This window comes from Malaclemys terrapin, chromosome 1 (genome assembly GCF_027887155.1).
Source record: "Malaclemys terrapin pileata isolate rMalTer1 chromosome 1, rMalTer1.hap1, whole genome shotgun sequence".
Taxonomy (NCBI): domain Eukaryota; kingdom Metazoa; phylum Chordata; order Testudines; family Emydidae; genus Malaclemys; species Malaclemys terrapin.
This window is the reverse complement of record NC_071505.1, coordinates 232,688,210-232,715,162: the sequence shown is the minus strand read 5'-3', so window position 1 is coordinate 232,715,162 and position 26,953 is coordinate 232,688,210. Positions and strand designations below refer to the sequence as shown.

Here is a 26,953-nt window from a genome sequence, read left to right as displayed (position 1 = left end):
GAGAGACTCCCTTAAACTGTGGTTGGTATTGGTGTGATGGGTTCCCTCTGGGGTGCCACCTGGAACTGGGGTACCACTGAGAGCCCCCCCCCCCAGCCCACTAGCCTGGGCTCCCTTTTACACTGTATTGCTGTGACAAGCTACAAAGCCCTCTCTAGCCTGCATTTTCACCAATATAGATACAGTTAGGGACACACCCACCTGCAGTTACATTCAGGCACTTTGACCAGCTGCTGCATATGAAGACAACAGCAAGGGCAACAACCAGATGATGTCACTCCCCACCTTATATAGCTTTTACAGATATGGTGAGAACCCTTTGTTTCAGAGCTTGCTCCCCAGACCTGTCTGTGGAAAAACACTGACATTCCAAGATGGAATCTAGAGACATGTGGTCACAACACATGTCTTTGTAGAGTCATAGCAGCCATTACTCACAGGCTGTCTGTAGCGTTCTCAGGAAGGCTCCCCAGGTGGGAGATAAGCTTCTCCTAAGGCCGATTGTTTTCCTAATGGCCCGTTTCCAAACCACTGTCTAGAATGAAAGCATCTTGTCTAGTGGCGTTCTCGGGTGTAACTACATTGGAAATGCAGAGACATAGTCAATATTCATAACTTCAGATCCAAAAATGATACATGCATACAAATAGGATAATCATATTCAGCAAATCATAACCTTTCCAATGACACCTCGCATGACTTATCTTGCATAAAATACATCATAATTTCATATCATATCACTGAGAAGAATATGGGGTGCAGGATCACAGTTGGATCAGGTCTATTTTTTCTCTATTACAGAAATAAGGGGACTCTTGCTTACAAGATTTAGAATGAAGGATGGGTAATACAGCACTATGAAGTTATAGTTGAGTTCTGTAATTCATTACCACAGGAGGCCATTCAGTTAAACAGCACAAGAGGGGTTTTGTAAAGGGCTGGCTGATTTGATGATAACGTATAACACTTGTAGCACTATCTGCTTGCCTAACAACAGCAATCAGTTCTCTTGCTTCAGGTTGCAAGGTAATCATTTGTGAATACCAGGAAGGGATTTTTCTTCAATGTAGACCCCCCACTGTACAGTTGGACAGGTGTGCTAGAAGGGTTTCTGCTTTCTTTGATAGCATCCATTGAGGCTGCTGCAATGGAACAGTAAATGATCCACATGCATGTGTATTTCAATGCAACAGAAGAAATGTACTAGGATTTGCAGCACTGTTATTATTTGTATTGCAGTAACAATGCCCAGAGGCCACTATCAGGACCTGAGTTCCATTGTGCTGTATTCTGGAGGCCTTGTCTGCACTAGAAGGGTTTTGCCGGTATAAACCAGTAAAACACTCCTAGAGTAGACATATTATACTAGCATAAAAATGTGTTTGCCTGGATAGCTTATTCTAGTTCAGGGAACAAAACAAGTTATACAGGCAAAAGTGCTTTTATGCTTTTACACTAGGGGTTTGGCTGGTATAGCTATGTAGATAAAAATCACGCCCATAACCACCATAGCTATGCCCAGAAAACTTTTAAGGGTACTTATGCTTGAAGACAGGGTCTCTGCATCAAAGAGTTTAGAATCTCGTTTGGGACAACATGAGAAGTGGATGGAAGAGACAATAGGATGGGAATGGGGAGGGTGGACAAGGCTAGCTGGCTTGTATGCTGTAAAGGGTAGGGGGGGAGTAAGGGACTGCTTAACTCCAGTTCTAGGTGACAGTACATGGATTGATTTTGATGGAGTTATGGGAGTGAAGCAAGGCAGTGGTGAATCAGGCCCTGAGCTAGTTATAGGAACAAGCTTCACCCAGAAACAGGCACTGGAGCCTTTTCTATAGGAGGTATATTACACCAGAGGCGCTTCTGTATAAGATTAAAGTTGCTGTCTCTGCTGTACTGGAAAGAAAACAGAGAAGCCAGTTCCATCATTGTTTGGTGGTGACGCCCAGCTATTTAAATCCCCTTGAGCTATTAGAGAGACAACGTGAATGAGGTAATATCTTTATTGGACCAACTTCTGCTGGTGAAAGAGAAGAGCTTCCCAGCTACACAGAGCTCTTCTCCAGATCTGGGAAAGGGTCACAGTGAAGTACAAGGTGGAACAAATAGAAGATGTGCTAACGACTTCAACTAAACGAAGGGACCACTCAAGATGAAGTGGGCCGTTGACATACTTGTGCATTATGGACCAAGCAACCACCTTTTGTTTGATTACAGGTTTTTCTAGAGGGGACCCCCTGAGGACGAGATGATCAGCACTTCAGCTTCAAGAGCTAAACCGCTTTCAGTCTGTGGCGGCTGGCAGGACGGGCTTCCTTACCAAAACTCCCCATCTACCGCTCATTTTAAAAACTTGTCTCCCCACACTTTTTTTTCCTGGTGAGCACTTGCCTCCTGCTATTAAACCGCAGCCTTTCAGACAGCTGCTGGAGGATCCGGCGTTACCCTGGGATTGCTTGCAAATCGCCTATAACCGGTGCTTCACGTGGCTCGCCCCTAGCAGAATCTACTAGTGAGCTCAGCTGGAAAAGGAAAGCAAAGCCCCTCTCCAAGTGTTTGCTAAGAAGTATTTCTCAGAGCAGCCGCAAGAGGCTCCTGCAGCCAAGGAAGAATCGTGCAAGTAGCAGCTCTTCCTTGTCACCAGAAGAAGGAGAAGCAGCGGGATGATGTTACACTCCTGCCTGTGAGCAGGAGAGAGCCACTTAGCTCTAGGACACATTTCCCTCGCCCCTGGGGTAGAGTGAAATCAGTCTGGGTTTCCGTATCCGCTGCTCCCAAAGACGAACTCTTCAGCACGCGTTGGAAGTGGGACCCTGCAGCTCTGTGTGACTTGCAAGTATCGATCGTCTCCTAGTGTTCCGGGCATTTCTGTAGCTGTACAGTTAACCATCTCCCCACTCGCAGACCTGGACAAACCTACAGGAGGCGGCCCAGGAAATGCCGCGCCCACTAACCGGCTGCGGCTCCCCTGGAGCTGGCCACGCCGCAGGTGCTGAATTTGGGGATAGGCGCTGAGACTGGATAACAGCGAGCGGAGGCTGCTCATGCGCATACAAACAACACTTGCGAAACTCCCCAACACAAATGGAAATCCCCGGACAGACAGCCACATATGATATAACATCCGCCTGTCCTATTCCAGCTGGGACACCAGTCTAGCAAGGTCTCGCGCCAACTTTTCCCGATTTCACTGCTCTGAATAATTGCACACAATGTTGTATCCAGCTCTGGTGCAGTGTGTCCGCTTTAGCAGCCGTCCTCGGACAGTCTGCTACGATGCAAGTTCCTTATGTCCTTAGAGCTGGCAAAAGTGTGGCTGGTATTTGTAAAACCGTTGTTTATATAACCCGCTTGCCTCTCTTCCCAAATCGCTAGGAACGTTAAGGTGGGAGTTTAAGATGAACTTTAAATTTAGCTAATATACTTTCCAATTGGGAAGACAAATGCATGTATATTATATACCAGATGCTACATTGTTGAAGGAAGAGCCACCTTTCACTGAGACCTAAGATATCAATAGTTCCGTTCAGGAACAATGAGTTATGCAAAGGTACTAAATCAATTCCTTCAATAACATACCTTTATAAATCTAGCTTAAACTGTTTTAGACACCTGAAATATGGTCATTTATCCGAAAAAAAAATGTTGATAATTGCAGATAACCTTTCAAATGAACATAGCAAAGCATCGCAAAAGAGGCTCTTCATTGATATAAACATTTCAAACCCCTGCACTATGACATAGGCAGTATGGTGAATTTTAGAGAACTGAAAATGAAAATAAAGCTTTCCTTTGAACTTCTGATCCTCTTGTTACAACGAACAGGAGGTTCCACTGTTAGCCTGGATTCCCCTGCTGGCGATATGAGAGAGATACAGATTTGATAACAGATGATTAATAATTAATAATAATTTGCATTCAATGCAATCAGATAAAGTCAACACATAACAACTAATGTATAATAGGACAAATGAAACTATAGGTTCCAAGAAATGTGCATCATTGGAAGTTAAGTGCCCGGATCATGGTGGATTTCCTTTAAGCTGTATCATTCCAATAATAAATAACTCCGGGAACATAAATCCTTCTATCAGATGCATCTGAAGAAGTGAGGTTTTTACCCACGAAAGCTTATGCCCAAATAAATCTGTTAGTCTTTAAGGTGCCACCAGACTCCTTGTTGTTTTTGTAAATCCTTCTAGTTATCTCTGTAACTATTTTTTAGACTTCACATTACAAGTTATTCTGAGCACAAGATTACAATTTAATGTATAACTCTTTTTTTTTCATTTAATGTCATTTATGATCACTCAGAAGCCTTGGAGGCAGGAAAGGAAGAAAATATGCCTGATGTACTTTCACAACAAAATGAATATATAATGTATTTTTATCAGAATTTCTTGTTTCTATATTTGTGTAATGTAAATCAAATCTTTTGACTGCTTTTGTTCTGTTTCCAGAGTAACGTGGGTATTATTCGTCTGATACCTCAGAGGTGCACAGACCTGAAGTAGTAAATCAAAAATTATGTCCACGATATTTTTTAATCGCAGTGTGTTCAGGTCCAAGCTTCAGGTTCACAGGCTGTTCAGGTCCAAGCTATTGTTTGTTGGCTTGAAAACACTTTGGGTCAAACTTGCTTCTCAACACTTATTTCCTATGGTGGATAATACATTATTTAGACGTAGCCATTGCAAACATATCAGAGACTTGGGTTCTTTACTGTACACCTATTGTAATATGCACCACCACCCTCTAAATCAATGATCTCAGTTCACAGTCCTAAATAGAAACCCATCGGGGGCCACAGTTACCAAGTGCGGGTTGGACTGGGAGGGGGGGGTAGAAGTGTCCGCATTACTATGCAAAGCAAAGGGTTCCTATTTTGGCCCGTACCCCGAATTGTCTGAAAGAGGAGGGCAGATTCAGGCTGTACCGCGCACACACACACTCCCCTCCACTTCAAGTTGTGCCTGTGGGGATCTGAACCTCCCCGCCTCAGGCTCGTTTCTATCCTTCTAATTATTGCAACTGTTAGAGACCTCCCCGCGCGTCCAAGGAAACCCACAGCAACGGCTCGCCAAGCTGGGCTTGGATCCCTCCTCGCCCGTTGTCAAAAACTCGTCTCCTCCTCGCCAGGAGCGAACCGAATAGAATGGGCTCCTCTCGGTGGGGACGCTGCCAGCCCAGCACCAGCAGCCACGCCGGGGCTCCGGGGGAGAGACCAAGCCTGCTGCTGGCTGTCATTTAACTGCACCGGGAGGGAGTTCCCTCTCCCTTCTCCCCCTGTCCATCGTTACGGAAGCGGGAGAGCAGGGGGTGGGGGAAGGGCTCTCCGGCAGACTCTGCTCCTTTCGGACAACCCCACTGGTACCTGTTGGTCAGGGACAGGGACCCAGGGGCTCAGTGCGTTCGGGCCGGAGCGCCTGGCTGCAGGGCAGGGCCCGGGCTGAGTGGGGCTTCCACTGGGGGGCTGGTGCGCTACTCCCCCCACCCCGCCTGCTGTCCTGGTGGTGCCTGGTCTCGCTCGCCGTCCCCACCGAAGGTGCCTGGCTAATACACCTCTGAAAAGCAGGAGGGGCCGCTTCCTTATTCCAGCCCAGTGACTGCCAGCGAGGGGAAGCGCTGGAGCTCCCCAGCACCTGCCCGCCCGTGGAGCCGGCTTTACACTGGGAGCTGGGAGTGTCTCCTTGGGCTTTGGGGTTTTGGAGCAGTGCAAGGGGGATATTCTCCCCCCCGGGCTAGAGCTGGGAATACACCAGGAGAGAGAGGATCCAAGCGCTATCCCATCGCCTCATTATTTTTCGTGTGAACGTCCGGCAACATTTACTCCATCCTGCTGCACCTGGTACCTGCTCAGATCATGTCAGCTAAGCTGCTGGTGCTTTTCTTCCTCCTGGCAGTGTTTCAAGCCTGGTAAGTCTGCGCCCTGCAGCCCCTTCCAGTGTTTCCTCCCAGGTGCTTCCATGTAATGTTTGTTGCTCATGTCGGAATATCACCCACAGAGTTGGGAAAATACTTAGTCCGAGAGACACAGGAGGCTATTCCGCCCCTTTCTCTTGCCCCCGTTATCCTCTGCAATATTTGTATTCTGTAGTGTAGCTAAACTAGCTAGTTGGTATCAGCCCCCCCATCCCTCCATTCACTGTCAATAGCCGTTATCTCGGACGGGTTTTTGTACTACTCCCGAGCTCCGGATTGTAATTTAAGGCTCGAGAAACTGAGATCCTTAGGCTTCTGCCACGGAGTTGGATAAAATCTCTCCGCTTCACCTGGCTCTGCAAAAAGTTTCCCCATTACTTTGCTTGTCATGGAATTAACCGAGCCCCGAGGGTTGCCAACTGGGATCTCTCTGCAGCTGTACCCACTTACTAGACATGGCGCGGGTCTTTTATGTACTATGCAGCGTGTGGCTAGGTCAGGAGTATCATTCAATTAGGGGTTTAGTCTTCAAAGTACCTGCCTCAAGGATTCAAGAAAGCCAAGGAAAGCAGGCGAGGGAAGAACGGGATATTCTGGCTGGAAGCAGGTAAGGTCTGCCCAGGAGAAGGTAACTCAGACAACGACCAAGCCAGTAACCAAAAGGCTAGTGCAAGCTTCACTAGTTCTATCACTGCAACGGATGCAAACAGGTCTTCTGAATTTCTTGCGCTGGTAATTTCTTCGGCAAGATCAATGCGATTTTTTTTGCCTACATTTCTCCTCTGAGGTTATCCATGGGAAGGTTTTCCCTTGATAATAGTATGAAGGGGTTATGATAATACCTTAATAACCACACAACAGTCCCCCGTGGAAACATCACTATGGATATGTCATCCTGGCAATCCGGAGATTGTGCAGTTTGTAAGTATGCCCCTGCTTAGCCTGTTGGGAGCTGATCTCCAGCAAACCCTTCCTCATAGGAACACCCCTTGTTCACCTGAGTGCCATTCAAATGAAGTGGAGAACTGCAGGAGTAAGAGTTACTCAGGTGAGCAAGTGTTGCAGAATCGGGCTTTTCAAGGAAAGTTCAGGGCATTTAACCACGAGGGAGTTTCTGTCACTAAGGGCTTGATCCTGGGAGTGGCCGATTATTATTAATATAAAATACTTAATGCAACACTTGAAAACCTAGGTGATTGGCCATCTCTTACAACAGAAACCAAAGACTGAGACCTAGGAGGAGAAAAACTGACGAAGAACTCTTCAGGAAACTCTAATGAGGAGAGCTGGGGTAAATACCCTGTCATTTACACGGCAGGTCTGGTGTGCAATCTGCACAGCGAATACTCTTAGTTTAAACTCCAAAGTCCAGCCCAGTATTTCTCACTGGCTAACTTTCTGTAAGACCATTATGTCTCCTATGGAACAGTTGCTGGGAATACTGCCACCGGCATCTCCCCTGAACACAGCACACTGAAGTATAAAGGCGCAGCCACATTGAGAGTTAACTTGCTCGCTGTCTTTCCCACGCACACACACAAACTGAAATGCTGAATTCCTGATTACGTGGACATTCAGATTTTTCTTTGTAAACCAAACCCTGGGGAGAGAGTGCGTCTCAGACCCCTTCTCAGCTCACCTCACTGTCTGGTACTCATTTCCCGCAGACACATTTTTTCCTCCATCCCCCACAAGCCCATGGTTACCTCATTGTTTATTAAATATCAGCTCTTCAGAGCAGATGGCAAGATTTAGAAACTGAGGCTGCAGACAACTTTTCCCCGTTAAAGAAAACACCTTCCTACAGCATTTCAAGCTTCCTTCTCTGTTGTGTTTTTGGGGGTGCACCACGGTTTTGTTTCCCTCTCATAATAATAATAATAAAGCTAGTGTTACATAATAAGGATTTGGAGGGGAGACAGCCCTGCTTTCCATTTTACAACATACCTAAAAAACAGCCCCTCTTTCTCTGTGGCTGTTGAAAAGTCTTGGAATATGGTTGTCAGCTCCTGGGAGTGGGGACTAAGCAGTTTAGTGATGACAATGCATTCTAAATGCTTATAGGAGCCTATTGGGTTAGAAGCACATAAATAAAGGTAATAAAAGTGCCTGTAAATATAAATATATATATATAATGCACATCACTGTAGTTAGCACATTACTCTGAATATTTTAGTTACCTCTCCCAACCCCCAGTTGCAATCAAGCATCTAGATGCAAACACAAACCTCCAGTATGTAGCTTTCTGGGAAACAATTTACTGGAGGAAGAAGATTTAAAAAAATCTGGCAAGTGTTATATTATTGTTGATTATGAGTTTAAAGAAGCTAATATCTAAATTGTGAACCACTATACAAAATCAACGTGCTAGAATGAACACGGCCCTCATTTACACCCATGCAACTCCACTGAAGGAATCAGGTTGTAAGGATACAGCGCAGGTCAGAATTTGTCCAAATGCCTGGTTTTCATTCATAGTTCGTCCAACAACGCAGATCATTAATTGTTGGACACAAGAAATGCATATCTAAAAATAGTGCATGATTGAGAATGATTCTGAAAATGTTGTATTACAAATATTTGGCTTATCAGGAGTCTCAAAGAAAAAAAATCTTAGATTGAGAGATACCAATGAGCAAGAGGAGCTGAAAGTTATAGCTCGTGCCCCAGAAAATAAAGTTTCATTATTTAAAATGCTTCCCTCTCCCCCTCCCAATTTAGTTATATATCTTTCAGGCTTCATCCTACAAGTCTTCCACACATAGAATTCCCAGTGGCTCCATTTAGAAATAATTCTATATAGGCTTCATATGAACAGGGAAAAAACTGCATCCTCTCCCCCACCTCCCACCCCCAAAAAACCGCAACCCTTTACACATATGGTATATTCTTTGAAGGGTTCAGAGAATGGTCCCCTGAATAAAATCTTTATTCACTATGATAATTGTGGATATTTTTCTATTTATACATAGTGCCCATCACAGACAGACAATCTAGACTTTTAAAAGCATTATAAAAATAATAATAATCCAATGTCATAATACACACCCCTCCCAAAGTACTCCTGAACCCACCAAAGAAGAAATACAAATAAATCTTCTGGGGCACATTGCAAGTCTTAACTCTTTGCTCATCCTTTCATAAAAAGCCTGAGCAAAGAGTTAAGACTTGCAATGTGCCCCAGAAGATCAACAAATTGGTACTGAAGGAAGGGGAGAAAGCAAGTTTAAGAGTTTATGGCCTTGTCTATATATGGGGCTTGCACTGATGCAGCTTTATAGATAGCTCTAGTTTGGGGAAATCTCTAGTGTAGATATGGCCTATGCATCTGATTCGCCACTGCTTTGCACCTTGTGTTGTTCTTCACACTTTGCAAAATGGGTGTAAAATTACACCCAATCAGAATGGCATAGGCAATGTAGAAGGCTATGGAGAATCAGGCCCAAGGTTCCACCACTGAGATCATCCTTCTTCCAACTGCATATATGCAACTCCCATGACAGTCTGTGTCCAGATGTTCTCAAATGTGATGGATAAAGCAGATGTGGTCTCTAAGATATTGAAACCCAAACCATAAAAGACTTCAGAGATTGAAGTCAATATTTTGCATTGCACTCAGAAAGCAACTGGTAGGACAGATGAAAATGGATTCCCATGTGTGAAAACAGCATGTATGTTCAGCCACATTCTATGCTAGCTAGGTGTGCTGGAATAATTTTTATAGCAGGGGTACTGAGAGCCATTAAACCAAACTGTAAACTCGGTATATAATGGAAACCACTTAAAGCCAGGGGGTGCAGCTGCACCCCCCACACTCTTAGTTCCAGCACCTATAGCACTAGCTAAAGTTTCTGGACAATTATTAGTTGTCAACTTGTTTTAATGCCTTATTCACATAACAAAGATAATCTACCTCTTGTAGAAAGAAGAATCTTAGCTCCTGAAATGCCCAAAATACAGAACTATAAAAACAGAATGGCTTAGACTCTGAGATTCAAACAGACTTATGCAACATATTTATGTATTGTGATAATTCATATTACATTCAAGAAGCATGTACTTAATTCTAACCCATGTACTGCATTAAGTTCTGAAATTCAAAAAACATTGAGAGTGTAATAATTTATTAATAGGATGAAACGATCAGGAAGTATTAAAAGAGCTGAATTTTTAATATTCTTATTAGCCTGCTGTACAAGAGATGAATCAGTTGTGTTGAAGGAGTCAGTATAATACTGCAGGATGTTCACCCACCATAGAATTCTGTTACCAGTTACCCAGTCACCAGTGAGTTATCAGTTACCTATCAGTTAATCTGTTGATTTTTCAAAAAAGTGATCTAGTCTGTTCCCTGCATTAATCCACAGATTGAAGTTCCAGTGAGAAATCAGTGGTGTGAGATGGATTATATAATTATTTTCAGTTAGTGCCCCCTACACAGACTCTTTTACTTCTGGCAATAAATACCTCCTTTAATAAAATAGTTCTAAAACTAGATAGCTGAGAGAGAATAAAGAACTCAGACCTATTGAAGTGCCTGTTGAGATTTAGTCAATGTAAATTCAGATTTTAGTTACGTAACATAACATTTGATTTTTTTTATTGCAGTTCCAGAAAGGTTGAAGAGGATGAATATGAAGATGTAACAGGCAACCAGAAATGGGTATTAGCTCCAAAAACGCAAGACACAGATGCGACTCTCATATTAAACAAGTTGCTGAGGGAATACGACAAAAAGCTACGACCAGACATTGGAAGTGAGTCCTCTTTTTCTTTCTGTGGAAAAGATACACCATTGTCTAGATAGAAATATTTTGTGTTTCTATTAACAAAGGGCTTGATTTGCAAAGTTAAGATCCGGATCCAAACTTTGACAAAGTTCAGGAATGTTCAGGTCCAGGCTTTTGGTTCAGGCTCAGTTCTAATGTAGTGTGGCAGAGTTCCAACCATGTCCCCGTGGGTCCTGCACTTCTAGGCAGTTTATGCTAGCCTCAGTGGCTCACTGCAACCCTCCATGTAGCCCTTCTCTCTCTAGGGCCAGGGTTACAGTCTACTGAGCCCTTTTTATCATAAGCCAGCAAGGAGGTTGGTGAGAGAACTCCCAGAGTCTCTGTTGTCCCTAGGGGCTTATTTCAGAACAGTTTAGCCTCTTGTCCTGACAGGGGCCTGTCTTCCCCTCCCAGGAGATGTTTCTGTAGTGGCAGGTTGGGGGGAACCGAGGCCCGCCCTTTACCCTGGTTTCTGCCCCAGGGAATCTAATGGGAGCAGCTGTTGGCAGCCAACCTTTCACTGCCAGAGTTGCTACATTTCCCTGGGCCACTTCCCCACAGCTCTCCCATTTCTCTCTTCTTCACCCTTACCTTAGGGCTCTCTTACCAATGGCTTGAGAGTGTCTTCATTAACCAGCCCTTCAGCCACACTTCCGCTCCTCTGGCTCCTTGGCTCTCTTCAGCCTGACTGGAGTGAGCCCTTTTATAGGGCCTTAATTAGAGTCAGGTGTTCACATTACCTTAATGGCCTCACCTGACTCTTTGCAGGTTAATTGGAGTCAGGTGTTCTCATTAGCCTGGAGCAGCCCCTGCTCCGGTCAGTCAGGGAACAGAAAACTGTTAATCCAGTGGCCAGTATATCTGCCTTCTACTACTTTGTTGTACTGCCCCTTCTGTGGCGTGAGGGAGACCATGGCACACATTTACCTAGAGTGTGCCAGGTTGCAGCCCCTATTCCGGCTCCTCTTGGATATATTATTACATTTTTGGTTGCATTTTTCCCCTCATCTGTTCATCTACGCATCTATGCACTCCCCATCCGAGACCCCACAAAGTCGCGGGACCTCCTTGTCAACCTCCTCTTGGCCCTGGCCAAACTGGCCATTTACAAAACCAGGGAGAGGAGGTTCGCTGACGGGAGTTCCTGCGACTGTGGGGCCTATTTCCGCTCCTCAGTCCATTCACGCATCCGGGCAGAGTTCCTCTGGGCGGCGTCCGCTGACTCCCTTGACACCTTCGAGGAGCAGTGGGCGCTGTCCGGGGTTCTCTGCTCGGTGTCCCCATTAAGTTTCCTATGTTTAGCCCTTTGACCACACTCCTGTCTCTGTTATTTCATTTGTTGTCCCCCAGAATTACTTCGTTATCCAGGTCCTGTGGATCTTCCCCTTAGGCTGCGGGGAGGTCCTTTGGCAGTGCAGGGAGCCACTTCCTGGCTATCAATAAGACTACTTTGTTGTACCCAACTGGCCTGGGTTTATCAGAGTAGGTATTCAATCCTAGCATTTTATAGCAATTTACAAATACCAATTCTCACAGCACCCTTAGGAGGATGCTCAACATGTTTAGAGCTGTTTTACAGAGGGGCAATTTGGCGGACAGAAATATTAAATGGCTTGTCCAGGATTATATGATTGGTCATTGGCAGAGTCAGGAATATATTTATTTCCATTTGAGTACACAAGACAAAAAAGCTCTCTGTGCCTCCTGACGAATGATTAAAATAACAGTCCACAAAACCAACAAAAACAGCAACAGAAGCCCAGTGGACTCATATCCGGCCCCCTTCCAACAGTGCTGTATAACTACATAAGTTCCCTTGCCAAGGGGCCTCCTGCAGCTCAGAAGGAGGGGGCTGGACTTGCCTCTCAGAAGATGAAGGGCAACTTGTGGGGGGTTTCCTAAATCTTCCAATCAGAAACCAGGGGAAATGTCTCCCGGGTGATCAGATGGAATGTGGGAGTCTAGTGGCAATATGGATATATGATAGGAATTGGATTAGATAAGAACCAAACAGATATCTTTCTATAATCAATTCTTTTGACTCACTTGCTCATACAGCAAGATTTTTTTCTTCCATAACAATATCTATGTAGTTCTAGCTTCCATTTTACTATCCCTTGTGGTTATGCACACTTTGGTCATAACCTTTGAGAGAGAGAAATAAAGAGTCAATTTAGCTTTTTCATTTCCCTCACTTCATGTATAGGTAAAGGAACAAAAAAAAAAAAAAAAAGGTGAGGGAATTAACCTAAAATGCCCAACTGTGCATGCTCTGCTACTGATAGATTTTTACAGAGAGATCAGGGAGATAATCCCTAGCCCTGAGTACAGACAGAACAGAAATGCGGTGACAGCAAGTGTATTTAATGTACCCTCTAGAAGTTCTCTGTTCTGGTCAATCCTTATTGTTATAACAAGTGCCAACCAGCTAGGCAGTAGTACGATTCTAATAAATCTGTCCTATACTAAACATCTCTACATAGGGTTCTTTAATTAGCAATTACAATGATATTTCCATCATGCTGGAAAAGAGCATAACTGAAGTTTGTGCTTTTCCTGTACAGCAACAGTTAATCTTTCCATCTCCCTAATTTGCTAGACTGGTTTCAGCAAATTTTTAATACCCGATGGAATCACGTTCTTCCGAGTTGCAGCAGGAACAAGGTTCCCAGCCATCAGTAACATCTGCAAGAAATGTTGGGACTGATATTTCAGTTTGCTTGGTACAACCTGTCCTCAGATCACTAACTTTGGAGATAAATCATCTCTCCCACACAGACCTGAATGAATAGGATAAATTAGGTATGCTTCTAGGGGGCGAGATAATAATTCAGAATCGGGGAGTGAGCTTCCATAAGATTAGTAGTGGTCATATATTTTCTCCAGCATTGAAAAGGTCATTTAGTGCCCAAATAATTCCCATTATCTTTCCTCCTAAACAGTCACAAATCTTGTTTTCGTTAAAGTAGTTGCATTACACAGCACGGGATAAAGCATTTACAGTTCTGGATTCTGTCAATGAAGTTTATGTATAGGGTTCCCATAATTTCAGTCCTACAACAAAGCACTCCCCGACCATTAATTAACTTACCCCCACAACACCCCTGTGATGAAGGGAAGTAAGATTGCTATTTTACAGATGAGGCACCTGCCCAAGGTCAAACAAGAAGCCTGAGGGAGGATCAGATAGTGAACCCAAGCCTCCTGCATCCCAGGCCCTTACTGCAATATCACCCCTTCATTTCCATAGAGCACAGTCATAGGTGGCTTTACAAAGCCGGAGCATACAAAGCTCCTAATGTCAAAGTATGTGAACTAAGGAAAAGAGCTAAGCTAAATTTTCTCTTAAGAGCTTCCAGAGATATAAATGTATTGCTTGAGATAGATTAATGTAGTATATTAATCCTCCTACCTTAACTGTGGTATCTGTCTCATAAAAGGATCAGGGGGGGAAATGCATTAGACATCCTGGGGCGTAAAAGAGAAAGCACACAGTTTGGAATATTAAGAAAAAATTGGAGTTACATAAGATATTGAATATACCACTGGGTCGAATACAATGTTTAGTATCCAAGCAGAAGTTAAACTGATGATAGACACAGAGTTAAATCTGTCCTGGGGTACAACAGACTACTCATCAGGGGCTTTTCATTTATTCAACATTTCCTATATTTAATGGAGCAGTGGCTACTCACCATTCTATGCAACTTTGCTATGCACTTGGTTATTCCAGTTCTTTACACGGAGGCCAAGATTTTTGATAATGGAAGCCTAAAACTAGGCTCTTAAATAGGTGGCCTGATTGTCAAAAGTACTAAACACCTGGCAGCTCCCAGGGAAGTTAATGTGAGCTGCTGGTTGTTTGGCACTTTCGAAATTCAGACCATGTCTTTAGGGTCCTATGTAGGTGGACTTTGGCACCTAAATGTGGGCACCCATATTTGAAATTCTCATTCCAAAAGCAGAGGGAGAAGAGGATTGTGAGTGGAAAAAGGGGTATGTGTGTGTGATTGGCACAGCATAAAGCTCATGCAGTGAAATGATCTATGGTCTTATAGTCTGCCCATGAGATCTGAGGGCCCACATGATATATTTCAGTCACATCCCATCCCAGCCAGGAATAACACCCTGCAGGGGATCTAAATGCACAGGAGGCTCACGCTACTGGAAAATATGGCAGTCACTATCTTTCCAAACCCACCCTCAGAGCTGTGAGACATGACAACAAATCTGCAGGCACTGGATGTGAGGAAGTGTCTGACTCAAGCATTAGGCAGAGGTGCTACAGGGCATCACCTCTCTGATGCCTTTAAAGGAGGTATTTAAGTCAAAGGTACCTCTTGGGACTTTATAATCAAAGCAGTATTGTACTAGTGGTACATCTGACCCTAGTCTCCTATGGCTGCACGCTTGGGAGAAGTTTTCCCTCCCTAAGCATCACAGCTTCCAAAGATTTGGGTTTTAACTGTTGTATTTGGCAGTTTTCCCATTATGTCACAGAGTAATAATTATTTCCTGAATAGAAAAAAAGAACACATCCTAAATTAACAGTTTATAGCAGAGAACTGATAAAAATGTCTAGCATCTGGGCCACACACTTACTACTAGCCATAGTCATGGGACTAACAATACCTGCTCTGGGGCAAGTGATTGGTGCAAACAGTACCAAACTCAAGGAGCAGGATGCATTGGCTCTTACCTGGAAAGCACCTCCAGCATGCTCTGAAGCCTCTCCCACAGCCAGATACTGAAGGGCCTGATCCAAATCCCACTGAAGTCAAAGCAAAGCCTCCCATTTACTGCAGTGGGCTTTGCATCAAGCCCTAATGGCTCGAGTCACAAAGGGACCTACGCTGCAATACTTCACCCCTCGGTGCCCTACTGCCTAGTGGAATTCCCAGTCCAAGAATTCCCAGAACCTGGGCAGCCAGGCTCCCCAGGCATTGTGTGGGGAGAGCTGGGCTTCTAAAAAAGAATTCACTGAAGCCAGCAAGCTGATTTCTGCCATTAGGCATGCATAAAACCAACTAAATCCTGAGGCTGCTGAGTTGCTTGGCACCCCTGTTCATGCCTAAGTCCTGCTAGGATTGTCAACTAGGCATTTCCGCATCTACCTTGCTTGCAGGGCTTGAGCCAGTAGGCAGACTCTGAGCATGCCTAATCCACGCAAAGGATGATGGGGGATGAGAAGTTTGGGGGCTGGCTGGCACGTGTGTGCCCCATTATACCCAATAGTCAGGGCACTTACCTGGAATGTGAAAGATCAAGTTCAAACTGCCTCATGTGAACCCTCCATCTCCCAGGCAGGTGCCCTAACCACCAGGCTAAGGTATAGTCAGGGGAGCTCCCAGCCCCGACTCTTGAAGCTGTTCCACTCTCTCTGTTCATTAATGCAGGGGGCGGGGGTGATGCTGATTCACACACATCCCAGTAAAAAGCAACAGAGGGTCCTGTGGCACCTTTAAGACTAACAGAAGTATTGGGAGCATAAGCTTTCGTGGGTAAGAACCTCACTTCTTCAGATGCAAGACTTGCATCTGAAGAAGTGAGGTTCTTAGACTTGCATCTGAAGAAGTGAGGTTCTTACCCACGAAAGCTTATGCTCCCAATACTTCTGTTAGTCTTAAAGGTGCCACAGGACCCTCTGTTGCTTTTTACAGATTCAGACTAACACGGTTACCCCTCTGATACTTGACACATCCCAGTGCCCTCGTCACGGCGCTATTGGTTATAATGGGGAGTGGTTCTCTTCCCTAGAAAGGGCTGATTTGGCTCAGGTGCCTAACTCCAGGAGGGGGTTCACATCTGTGAATCCTGATCAGAGACAGGTATCTCCTTCTGGCCTGTTGGTTAGTTCCCTAAGACCCTTGGGGGATCTGGGTCCTTAGCCCCACCCCTTCCTTAGCATTTCATTCCTGGCTAGCTTAGGTGGCTCCCTGCTCAGCTTTTTGACATCCCTTTCTTAGCATCTCACTCTCCCCAGACAACGCATAGGGAGCCTGTGTCTAACTCAGGCCTGTTAATTCCATGCATCAGGGCACCTAGGAGTTAGGCATTGCCACGATGAGCATTGCAACACCTAAATCCCCTTTGTGACTCTAGCCCAAGTGCATATCTGGCTATGGAGTAAGGTCAGCCCTCACCAGAGGAACAGGATTTTCCCAACACACAGGATTAAGCTCTGACATTTAGTATGAGTACAAATATTGGCCCTAAGACCTAACTTCATATTTACTTATCTAACGACAAGTGAAATAACTGACAAAGCAATAGGCTACTGAGTGATTTACAATAATGCAGCCTGAAATCCAGACAGCCCAAACCTCACTTATCCCCCATTAACTGGTCACATTTTGTCATTCCCATAGAGGTTTTTCATCAAACAATACTAACTTGCCTACTAATATAGCTAACATTTTTTAAACACCAAAAAAACACAGTAGCACATGACAAAATATATGCCCTTTTAAATTAGTTTATTTTAATGTCTCTTTATTTCCCAACCATCTTATGTCCAGTTTAGTCCATGACTGGTTTTCAATTTTTAGAAGTGTCTGGAAAAATGAAGTTTGTTTTATTATATTGTTTAAATCTCATTTTTACATGTAACATAGTTCATCTTGGACACACCTGCAGAGATCAGAGGAGGCATCATTGCTTCAGAAATACAATTTGTGACACCTTACAGGGAGAGTCATTGTGTTCTCTGATGTAGTTTTATATCTAGAAGATAACATGTTGTCTGTTTCTTTTATGGTTGGTGAAAGTCATATAAGGGAGAAACTTCACATATATGGTAGGACTTGCTCAGTATGCAGTGGGGCACATAATGCTCCTCCCCCACACAGGAAGTCTATGTGGGCAGGAGGAGAGAATGAGGGGCAAAGGAAGGATGAAAATAAGAGATAAGAGGGAGCATCAAAGAGAGGAAAGGGATGTGACAGGACAAAAGAAAGAAGGTAAGGACAAAAAAAGAGAAACTGTGGATGTAGCAAGAAAGAGAGGAGATGGAGAATGGTGTGAGGGGGACAGGGGCAGGCGGAAGTGAACATAGTAGAGAGAGCACCTAGAAGTGAGAAAGGAGGGTAGGAGGAGGAGCATCGCATCACCTCTCCAAATTTACAACAACAAGTAAGACAAAGAGTTGTTCCATAACATTTGACAGTAACATGCCGTCAAACTAGGTATGTTTTTAACATTGGCCCACAGGAAGGTCCCTGACACACCCAGACTTGTGGCTTACAAAAGCAAATTGAGCCTCTTGCTATGAGATCTCTCTTTCCTCTCTCCAGAGCCCTTAGCCTCCCATCCATTTCTAACACTGCAGTAATGACTATCTAGTGCTACCTGCCAGGGCTATGCAGCTGGACCCTCATGAGGGCCTATGCACCTTCCATTCTTCCCCCTCACGTGAGGCTACTGTACATTTATAAGAGTTGTGTGTGGTTCTTTTCAAGTCTACTACTTCACCATTGCTGATGAGCACACAGGTTTCTCATGATTACTTTTATGTCATCTCGAGTACCTGATATTTCTATAACCTGAAAAATAATATTACCTCTCTTGACTCGAGCAGTTAACCAATATATGGGGTCCTACAGGTTGTTTCTCTTAGGAGGAGAAGTTGATGCTGGAGTCAGGTATTTCTTTGATACAACCCTGTTTATTTACAAAGAATGTACATTGAACAAAGCAGGAATCAAACATCAGGAGATAGTCTCTTTGCTCATAATTCCAAGCCTCTTTCAGACCGGCACTCTACCCCAAAAGGGCTCCCTCACTAGGGTTTTTCTCAGGCCTACACTCCCAGTGGTTGTCCTGCTGTCTCCTTGGCTTTCTGCTGCTTCTCTGTTAACTTCTCTGGTGCTTCTCTTCTCACACACAGCTCCACCAAAACCAATACCCATTCTGCCCACAGTGAAACCCCTCTCCCCACATAGCTCAGACGTGGCCTGTAGTTTGGGGAGTAGTTCTTATTGTTTCAGTTCTCTCATTCCATAAATGAACTTAATGGTTTTGTATATTTTGCATAGAAGAAGGGTGGCTGTTTCATCCACCAGCTTTAAGGAGATTTCACTCAACTCCTGGGAGAGCAATAACATCGGTAGGAGTGTTAAGTGTACTGCTACTGTGTGCAGCAAAAATCTTTGAATTCATAGATGAAACAGAAACCACAGAGGACCGATGATATCACACCCACAAATTATGAGAATGTTCAAATTTTTTGTGGTCTGTTTGAATCTTCTTTGGGGCAGAGGGGAACCCTGTCTGGGAAACAGCTTGCAGAGAGATGGGGAAATGGTCAATAGGAATGGAGTGAGAGGAGATCTATGATAAAACCCCCAAGCATTTACACCTGTGAAGAGCAAGTCTATAACACCATTCTGGGTTTCTATGATACCACACAAGCTCCCTGAACTCAGATCAGAAAAAAATCTTGAACACCATTATTAGCTCTTTAATGCTCATACACTCAATTTATTCTACATATGGGCCAATCATTTCTATCAACAAAGCTTCTTACAAATGTAGGTCTCACCCCTATAACTGGTAGCCTACAACCTTCATAAAACCCAATGGACTTCAGTGGGCCACTGTGCAGGCACAATTGTCTGTGCACATGCCGTCAATTGCAGGATGAGAATCTTATGTCTTAAGCCAGCAAACATTTGTGCTCATGCTTAACGTTCCTCAAGTCAGTTGAGCTGCCCACGTGAGTAAATGTAACCACATGCAAAATAAATACATAAATAATAAGAGATAGCTCTTAAGTAAGAATTTCCAGGACTGGAGCCTTCTGCATGGCTGCTGTCCAGGGATAAACCCTTCTTAGAAGAGCTAAAGGGCTTGAATCCCTCCACTCTGAAGTGGAAATGAGAACATATCCACTCATCACATCAGTGAGCAAGATTGCCCATTCCAGACTCAGTCTGGGCTGTAAACCGGGTATGTAATTTTTCTGTTATGTTGAAGTATGAATGAAGATCCTGAATGGATTTTTTCCCCTCAATGTTTCCCTCTCTTTAAAAAAACGTAATTCAAGGAAAATGAATTACATATTTTACACACTATCAAATGACAACTACTGCTATAAAACATAACAGGAATCAGATCTGCCCAAATGGGGGGAAATAGAAGATCTAACAGACACAGACAGTCTGTAAGAGTCTCTCTGATTGGTGACAATGGGCAGGCACTTCTCTATGAGCCTAGTGCTTTCACCAGAGGAAAAACAAATCTGAGCAGAAAAGAAGGGCTTGCGAGATGGGAGTTGTTTCCAGGCATGTATTAAATCGTTGTTGTTTTTTTAAAAATTACAATGTTATTTATATGTTAATTTGAGGGACTTTTTATGGACCCTTCCTTCTTCCGTAGAGGAGGCACTAGCAGGGAGGAAAGCCCTGATCCTGCAGTCAGGTGTAAGCCCTGTGGCCAATAGGATACGGTACTCTGTGGACACTAGGGTCTATATGTGTGGGTTCACGTGCAGAATTTGGTAGACGTTTATGCATATGCTTAACTTCTATTCACCTGCTTAAAGTTAAGCATGTGCATGCATGTTTGCAAGATCATTCTGTCAGTAGCCAGGAAGAAGAATATAAACATTCTTTGTTTAAAACTTTAAAGCTGACAGGAGATTTATACAAAATAAGGGATTATCATTAGCCTGTTGAAGGAATTACCTAACAGATAATCAGGATAAATAGCAGCCTGATGTTTACTACTAGACCCGGGCTTCTCACTACTCATATCGCTCCCAGAACTGCCTATGCAAGACAAGACATCCTTGTTTTTTCAAATCAGCCTTCTTTATAGACAACCCATTATCCGCCACCCACCCAAGAGTAGTAAAGCCTTCTTCTTCATTCATTCATTTAGAAGCAAGCTACATGTGATGCAAGAACTAGAACTGTTCACATTTTTCATGCAAACCTATTTTTGGAAAAATGACAGAATGGCTTTTTCATCAAAATGGAAATTTCCATGGGAAATATTTATAGTTTAAAAAAAATTCAGGTTTTTGTAAAAAAAGAAAATTTAATCAAGACAATTCCAACAAAAATGAAATCTTATTGTCATCATTTTTTTTTTGTGGGAACAAAAACCATTTCCTGACCAACTCTAACAACTCTCATCATATTTCAATACAAAGAATATTTCTTAAAACCACATTCATCAATTTTCTCAGTCACATACTAGTATTCCTGAAACAAAATGTCTTACCCAAGCCCCCCTAGGGAACTACATTTTGCAGAACACCATGGCTTCGATTCACAAAGGAACTTAGGCATGCAACACTCAGCATCACTATGCTGAATGTTTAGGCTCTTAGAAAATCAGTGGAATTCACAAAACCTACGATAGGTGCCTACACGCCCTATACAATGAATGGGGAGAGAGAGCGGCCTAAAAATGGGATTCACAAAAGCCAGCACACGAGGTGGCTCTTCATCTTAGGTATCCAATAGGTGATGCCAAGGCAAGCAGGGTGCCCTAAGCTCAGAGAGTTCGGCATCTAAGTCAAGGCTGGAGGGAGGCACCTCCCTCTTCTTGGGAGTCTCAGCTGCAAACACTCTCTTGGCCTATGCCTATTGTTGTTAATCCTCTCACATAACTTTTAGCCTAGTGCTTAGGGTACTCATTCGGGATGTGAGAGATCCCCACTTCACCTCCCCCCTCCACCTCAGGAAGAGATGAGATTTGAACAGGGATCTAATACCTCTCACTTGAGTGCCCTAACCATTGGGATATAGAATGGGGCAAGAGGCTCCCTTCATCTCTCCTGTTGAAATCATTCCACTGTGGATAAATAGTGAGAACCCTTAAGCTAGCCAATGGGAAATGCTGACCAGAGGGGTGTGTGCTAAGCCCCACCCCTCTTTGAGTTCAGCACCTAAGTCCAGGCTGCAAAGAGGCACCTATTTCTGCTAGCGAGTCATGAATTGGGGGGAACATAAGTATTTGGTTCCCTCCCCTAAATCATGTTTGGGGCTCAAAACAATACAGCTGGGGGAAGACTCCCCCTTATAACCTGTTACCTAGTGCAGGGGTTCTCAAACGTCATTGCACCATGATCCCCTTGTGACAACAAAAATTACTACACAACCCCAAGAGCGGGGACTGAAGCCTGAGCCCGTCCGAGCTGCGCAGCCCCTTGTGTAGGGGAGCAAAAACCAAAGCCCAAGGGCTTCAGCTGCAGGCGGGGGGCTTTGGCATCAGCCTTGGGTGGTGGGGCTTAGGCTTCGGCCCCGGGAGGTGGGGCTCAGACTTCGGTCCTGGGCCCCAGCAAGTCTATCGCCAGCCCTGGCGACTTCATTAAAACGGGGTCGTGATCCACTTTGGGGTCCCAATATAGAATTTGAGAACCCCTGGCTTAGTGGATAGGGTACTCACCTAGGATGTAGGAGATGCCTAGCTCCTCCTCCTCCCGTGGGGAAAAAGGGATTTGAATGGGGATGAATCAACTAACTCTGGACTACAGAGTCATTCTAATTCTAGCCCACTTAATATTTAAATAAACAATTATTTTATTAAAAATGGAACATCTTCAACAAGAAAAATGGAGGGAGACCCATATCAGAATATTCTGTAGTCTAGTGGTAATTCCCCCTAGGCATGCCTACCAGATCAGGCTCCAGCATGCAATCTATGTGGCCAAATGCTTATCTTCCCCCAGTTTATGAATAGCTCTGGGGCTTAGGCAGGAGACAGGCATCTGAGTGCCTAGAGCAAGGCCGCAGTGTGCCTGCTCAGGTGAGAGATAGTGAACCTGTGAACATGCCCAGAAGCAAAAACCTAGATGCTGACTGACTTTAGGTGCCTACCTACAAGGTTAGGCAGCAGCCTAGCAGGAGTTTTGGGAATCTCAGTGATGTCTAAAAACGGAATCTAAGTGCCTTTGTGGATTGCCCCTAAAGCTACTAGTTAGAGATTCCCATGGCTTACAGCCACCATGCACGGGGATGGGGGTTTCATGTTTTCTAGCACTTGGCCAAGGATTTAAAAGGGATCAGTTCTTGCCACATGCAAAGGTGGCCTTGTGTACATGAGTTAGTTTATCACCTTGTTTTATTATTGCTCTCCTTCACAAGAGCTGGCTTTTTAAGTTGTCTGAAGTTGTAATTAAAAAATGACAAGTGGGCAAGAAATTGACTTCAAGGCAACTCATTCATGAATCCATTTTAGCTGAAACAAGACAAGAATGGCTTATAGTGATTTTACAAATCTAGTTCATGAGGGCTGTTTCAAACATGGGGACTGTGCTATTTTTAATCAGCAAATTTGAGTCTTGCCCCACTTATGTTAGCATTGGTATTGACGGAGCTAGGTAGACAATCCAATGAGGGCAGGCTCTCGATTTTACAAGGCCTTATGTTTGTGTGTATGTGTTTTTTTTTTTTAAAAAAAGACTCACTACCTCATGCCACCAATGTCTGGGTCCCCATCTCCTTTGCATAGGCACCGGCACCCTAACTGCCTCCTCCATTCCCTTTGTATATTTGAGCCTTCACAGCTTCTGGTAACCATCCCTTGGATACCCATGAGTCCAAACCAATGTGCTCCATTTAAAAGTAAAAGTGTTGGCTTCTTCTGTCAGCCCCACAAACTCAACCTGGATTAATAGTCAAGCTGTGTTTTTTTCTCCCCCCTTGCCTTTTCATGACTAGTAGGAAAGGTTCTGCAGGCAGAATTAGCCCCTTAGCCAGCTGTGCAACTCCCATTTGCCTTTAGTGGGTTTGCACAAGTGGAGCTAATGGAAATTGGTAAGATATTCTGTTGATGATGTGCAAAGAGGAATCAGATCCATCTCTGTCACTCTTTGCTGTGCTGGCTTCACAAGGGTTTACAGGAGAAAAAAGCATTTAAAAACTTCTGATTGTAACTAAAGTAAGCAGTTTCTGAAGACACACAGAGAGCAGATCTGTTAACGGAGAAGACAGCACTTTGACTCAGTCACTCTTTAGACTAGAACTGCATTTGAAGCACTATACAAATTATAATCTTTACTGCTCAAGCTATATTGGAGTCTTTCCTCAGCCTGTTCAGCCTTCCTGGAGTGCCAAACAGAAATGCACCCTGAAGTGCACTACAGACTACTGCTTCTGTATGGTTTGCCTCTATTTCTGTCAGCTGCCGATTGCCACACCTGATTCTTTAAATCAGCTCCAGCTATGCTGTCCCAGACATAATGGTAGGGAGCTGCTGACTGCATCACAGATCAAAATATTTTCTAGATCATATTGGAGAGACAGCTTTGCCATATCTCTGTCTGAGCAGATAAAATCATTACTCACCAGTGATAGTCTTCTCTTGGGGCCTCCTATGACAAAGACAGACAGCATTGAGGCATCCCCTACCAGGAAGCAAGGAGACATGAGTTGTCAATCCAGGATCACATATACACCCCAGTTCTCCCAATTCCTTCTAGTTACACTTCTAGAGCAAGCAAGTGTGTAAGTACTAGAAATGCTATTGTCACGCTATCTGGAGTGACTCAGGAGCAAGAGTATCAACCTCAGCGCGGACTGTTAAGAAGCAGGGCAATGACCTTAAACTGTTGGTATGTTCTATAATGAGATTTCACCAACCCAGTCATAAATGTGAACTCCCAAAGCACTATAACAGTCTTACCATGGAGCCACAGACAGTCCCCCTTGGGCATTCTTGTTTATCTTGCCACACAGGCAAGCTTGGCTATGTGATATGGTCCCTTACACCAAAAATTACAACAATATTCAGGTCACTCCCAGTCCCAAAGGACCATCACTTACCCCTGGTCAATTGTATCTCAGATCTCAAACCAAAGACAACTCCTGTAGCTAGTCCTATAATAAACTAAAGATTTTATTAACTAAGAAAAGAAATTAGTTATTTACAAGATTAAAGAAGGTCACACACACACACACAAATAAGTATCATTCCTAACTTTCAAAAGATAATAGAAACTTATATCATAAACAGACTCAATATGTCCTTTGGGGCTACCCCAGCCAAAACAGCTGGGGGTCTTTTGCTTATGCTTGGTAATTCTTGCCCCTTTACAGTCCAAGCAGCAAAGAGAACCAAGTTTCTCCTTGTCAGGGATTTTTATTCCCTTCACCTCAGAGCCCAAACTGATGGGATGAGTTCATATGCAGATCTCCCCTTAGACAGAGTGAGGAATGCAGTCAACAAGGTCTCTGTCCTTTGATGCCACACAATGGCTCCTTTGCTTCCAATGGGTTTTTTTTTTCTTTTTATGCAGGACGAGTACTTTACTTTAATTAATGCTTTTTTCCTGTTTGGTGAGTTACACAATTAGAGGTTTACAATGCAATCATTTGCTATCACTCTATAACATGGTATACAGATAAGTGAGACTAATGCACGAAGCATCTTGCAAGCCATTCATAAGGTCTAAACACTAAACACATTCTTATCAATTTAACATCTATTTTAACACAGGTAAGCCAGATTGTTTTCCAGCTATGTATTTGTCAATGTTCAGTGGGGCCTGGGGCCTTGGCATGAGCTGGCACCTGGTCTGCCAGCATCACAGATATCAAGAGGAATCTTCACATGGGAAGAAGAGAGGGATTTAAGACGTTTTTTTTTTAATATAACTATTACAGTAGCACTTAGGACCCCAAGCCCCCATTGTGTTAGGCACTGCAGAAACATAGAACAAAGACGGTTTCTTTCCCAAAAAGCTTGCAATCTATGCAAAGTAGCATTTAGGGTGCAGGAGCGAGTGACTCGAAAGAACACTCAAGTGTCATTTGTGCTCCATAATTCACATGCACAGGCTAGAAAGGTTGCTAGAGTGTGGGATAGAATGACATTTAAATAGGAACAACCTGACAATCTTGGACGGAAGAAAAACAGATTTCCCCACAACCCCTTGCAGAAGATTTACTGCCTGGGATCCCTAACCAGTAATGGTAAAAACAACCCCAACATGCATAACAGCAGCAGCCATATTTTGCTATGGAAGGTCTACAAAAGGGCTAATAAACAATTACCTGGGCAAAACACCCATGTGTTCCTCATGTTTGAAGTAGCACTCAAATTATGTTGGTAAAATCAGTATAATCTATTCTTGGTTTGTCTCAGCTACAATGGATCATGAATATGTTGCTTCAAAACCAATTTGATGTAAGATTGTCCAATTTTGTAAATCTAAAGGCAATGCATTGAGCCCAATAAATTGAGCATTGCATAAATAACTGCCGATGGATACACATTGGATATTGGTATTGTTTAGAGAAGTTATTGAGAACTGGAAAAGGTCCCTGTGAGTCAGGAAAATTGCTGACATCATCATTTTATATAAATGTGTATGACCCGGCAAAAGTAGATTAACACAAAACACATTGTGTAAAATCATTGTAGCTTCATTAGAGCCTGCGAAATAAACAAAAAGCTTTTGTCCTTTTGTAGAAATACGGGCTATGTGAAAGGTAAAACTCATGCAGTTGGTGGAAGTATGATGATGTACACCAGATGAGGACCTGGTTCTGAATGGTATCGCATATTACAACATGTGCCAGCCCTTTTGAGAGTGTGCCTGACTCAGGGTGTATTACCAGTTAGGACAATGTGCTAGAATGCAGCTGTTTGGTGAAGGAATGATGGGTTTACCAGGCATGAGGTGCATGCTGTACAACAGAATGAATAAGAATGTTGGGTTCATATGTAATTCATCTGGTTGATGGGGTTTTATTAGTTTGTAAGCTATGGAGGAGCTCAGTGACCTGTGCTCCTAATCAGAGGTGATTCCTACCACCAGAGCTTCTTAAAACAAAAACAAACAAAAGAAAAAAATCAGAAAAGGTCTTGCTATGTGAACGTAAATAATACTTAATCCTACATCAGATTGGGTTACTCGGAGCTCTCTGTTTCTAGGTGATGACTATCTCGGGAAAAGTACTGTATAAGTTCAAAGTTTAAATATTCATTATCCTTATTTTCTTAAGTACCATTCTGGCTATGGAAGTATGGCAGGCACTTAACGTCAGTCAAACTCATAGACTCAGTAGTTGTAGCTATGCTGTGGTTAAGACTGAACGTGACAGCTTCCCATTATATACAGGATTTTTACTACCATTCCATTGCCTCCTGAAAATAAACCAACCCCCCTAAAAGCTTATATGCTGCATCTTACTCTCAGTGTAGAGTGTTTCTTGGGAAGTTTGGTTAAAATCGGACAATGTGTGGTATGGTGGTGACATGCACCACACTGAAGTAAGCTTTTTCCCAAAAAGCATTTTCCTTTGTGACTG

At 43.6% G+C, this 26,953-nt stretch overlaps 1 protein-coding gene across 1 annotated transcript in view; it reads left to right on the top strand.

The window, feature by feature from the left end:
* The first annotated feature begins 5,359 nt into the window (after positions 1 to 5,359).
* Positions 5,360 to 26,953, top strand: part of GABRG3 (gamma-aminobutyric acid type A receptor subunit gamma3) — a 521,745-nt gene continuing 500,151 nt past the window's right edge. Inside the window, exons 1-2 of the mRNA XM_054009150.1 lie at positions 5,360 to 5,916; positions 10,531 to 10,679. Coding sequence (XP_053865125.1) covers positions 5,864 to 5,916; positions 10,531 to 10,679 — 202 coding nt within the window. The 5' untranslated portion in view covers positions 5,360 to 5,863. The remainder of the gene's footprint in view (positions 5,917 to 10,530; positions 10,680 to 26,953) is intronic.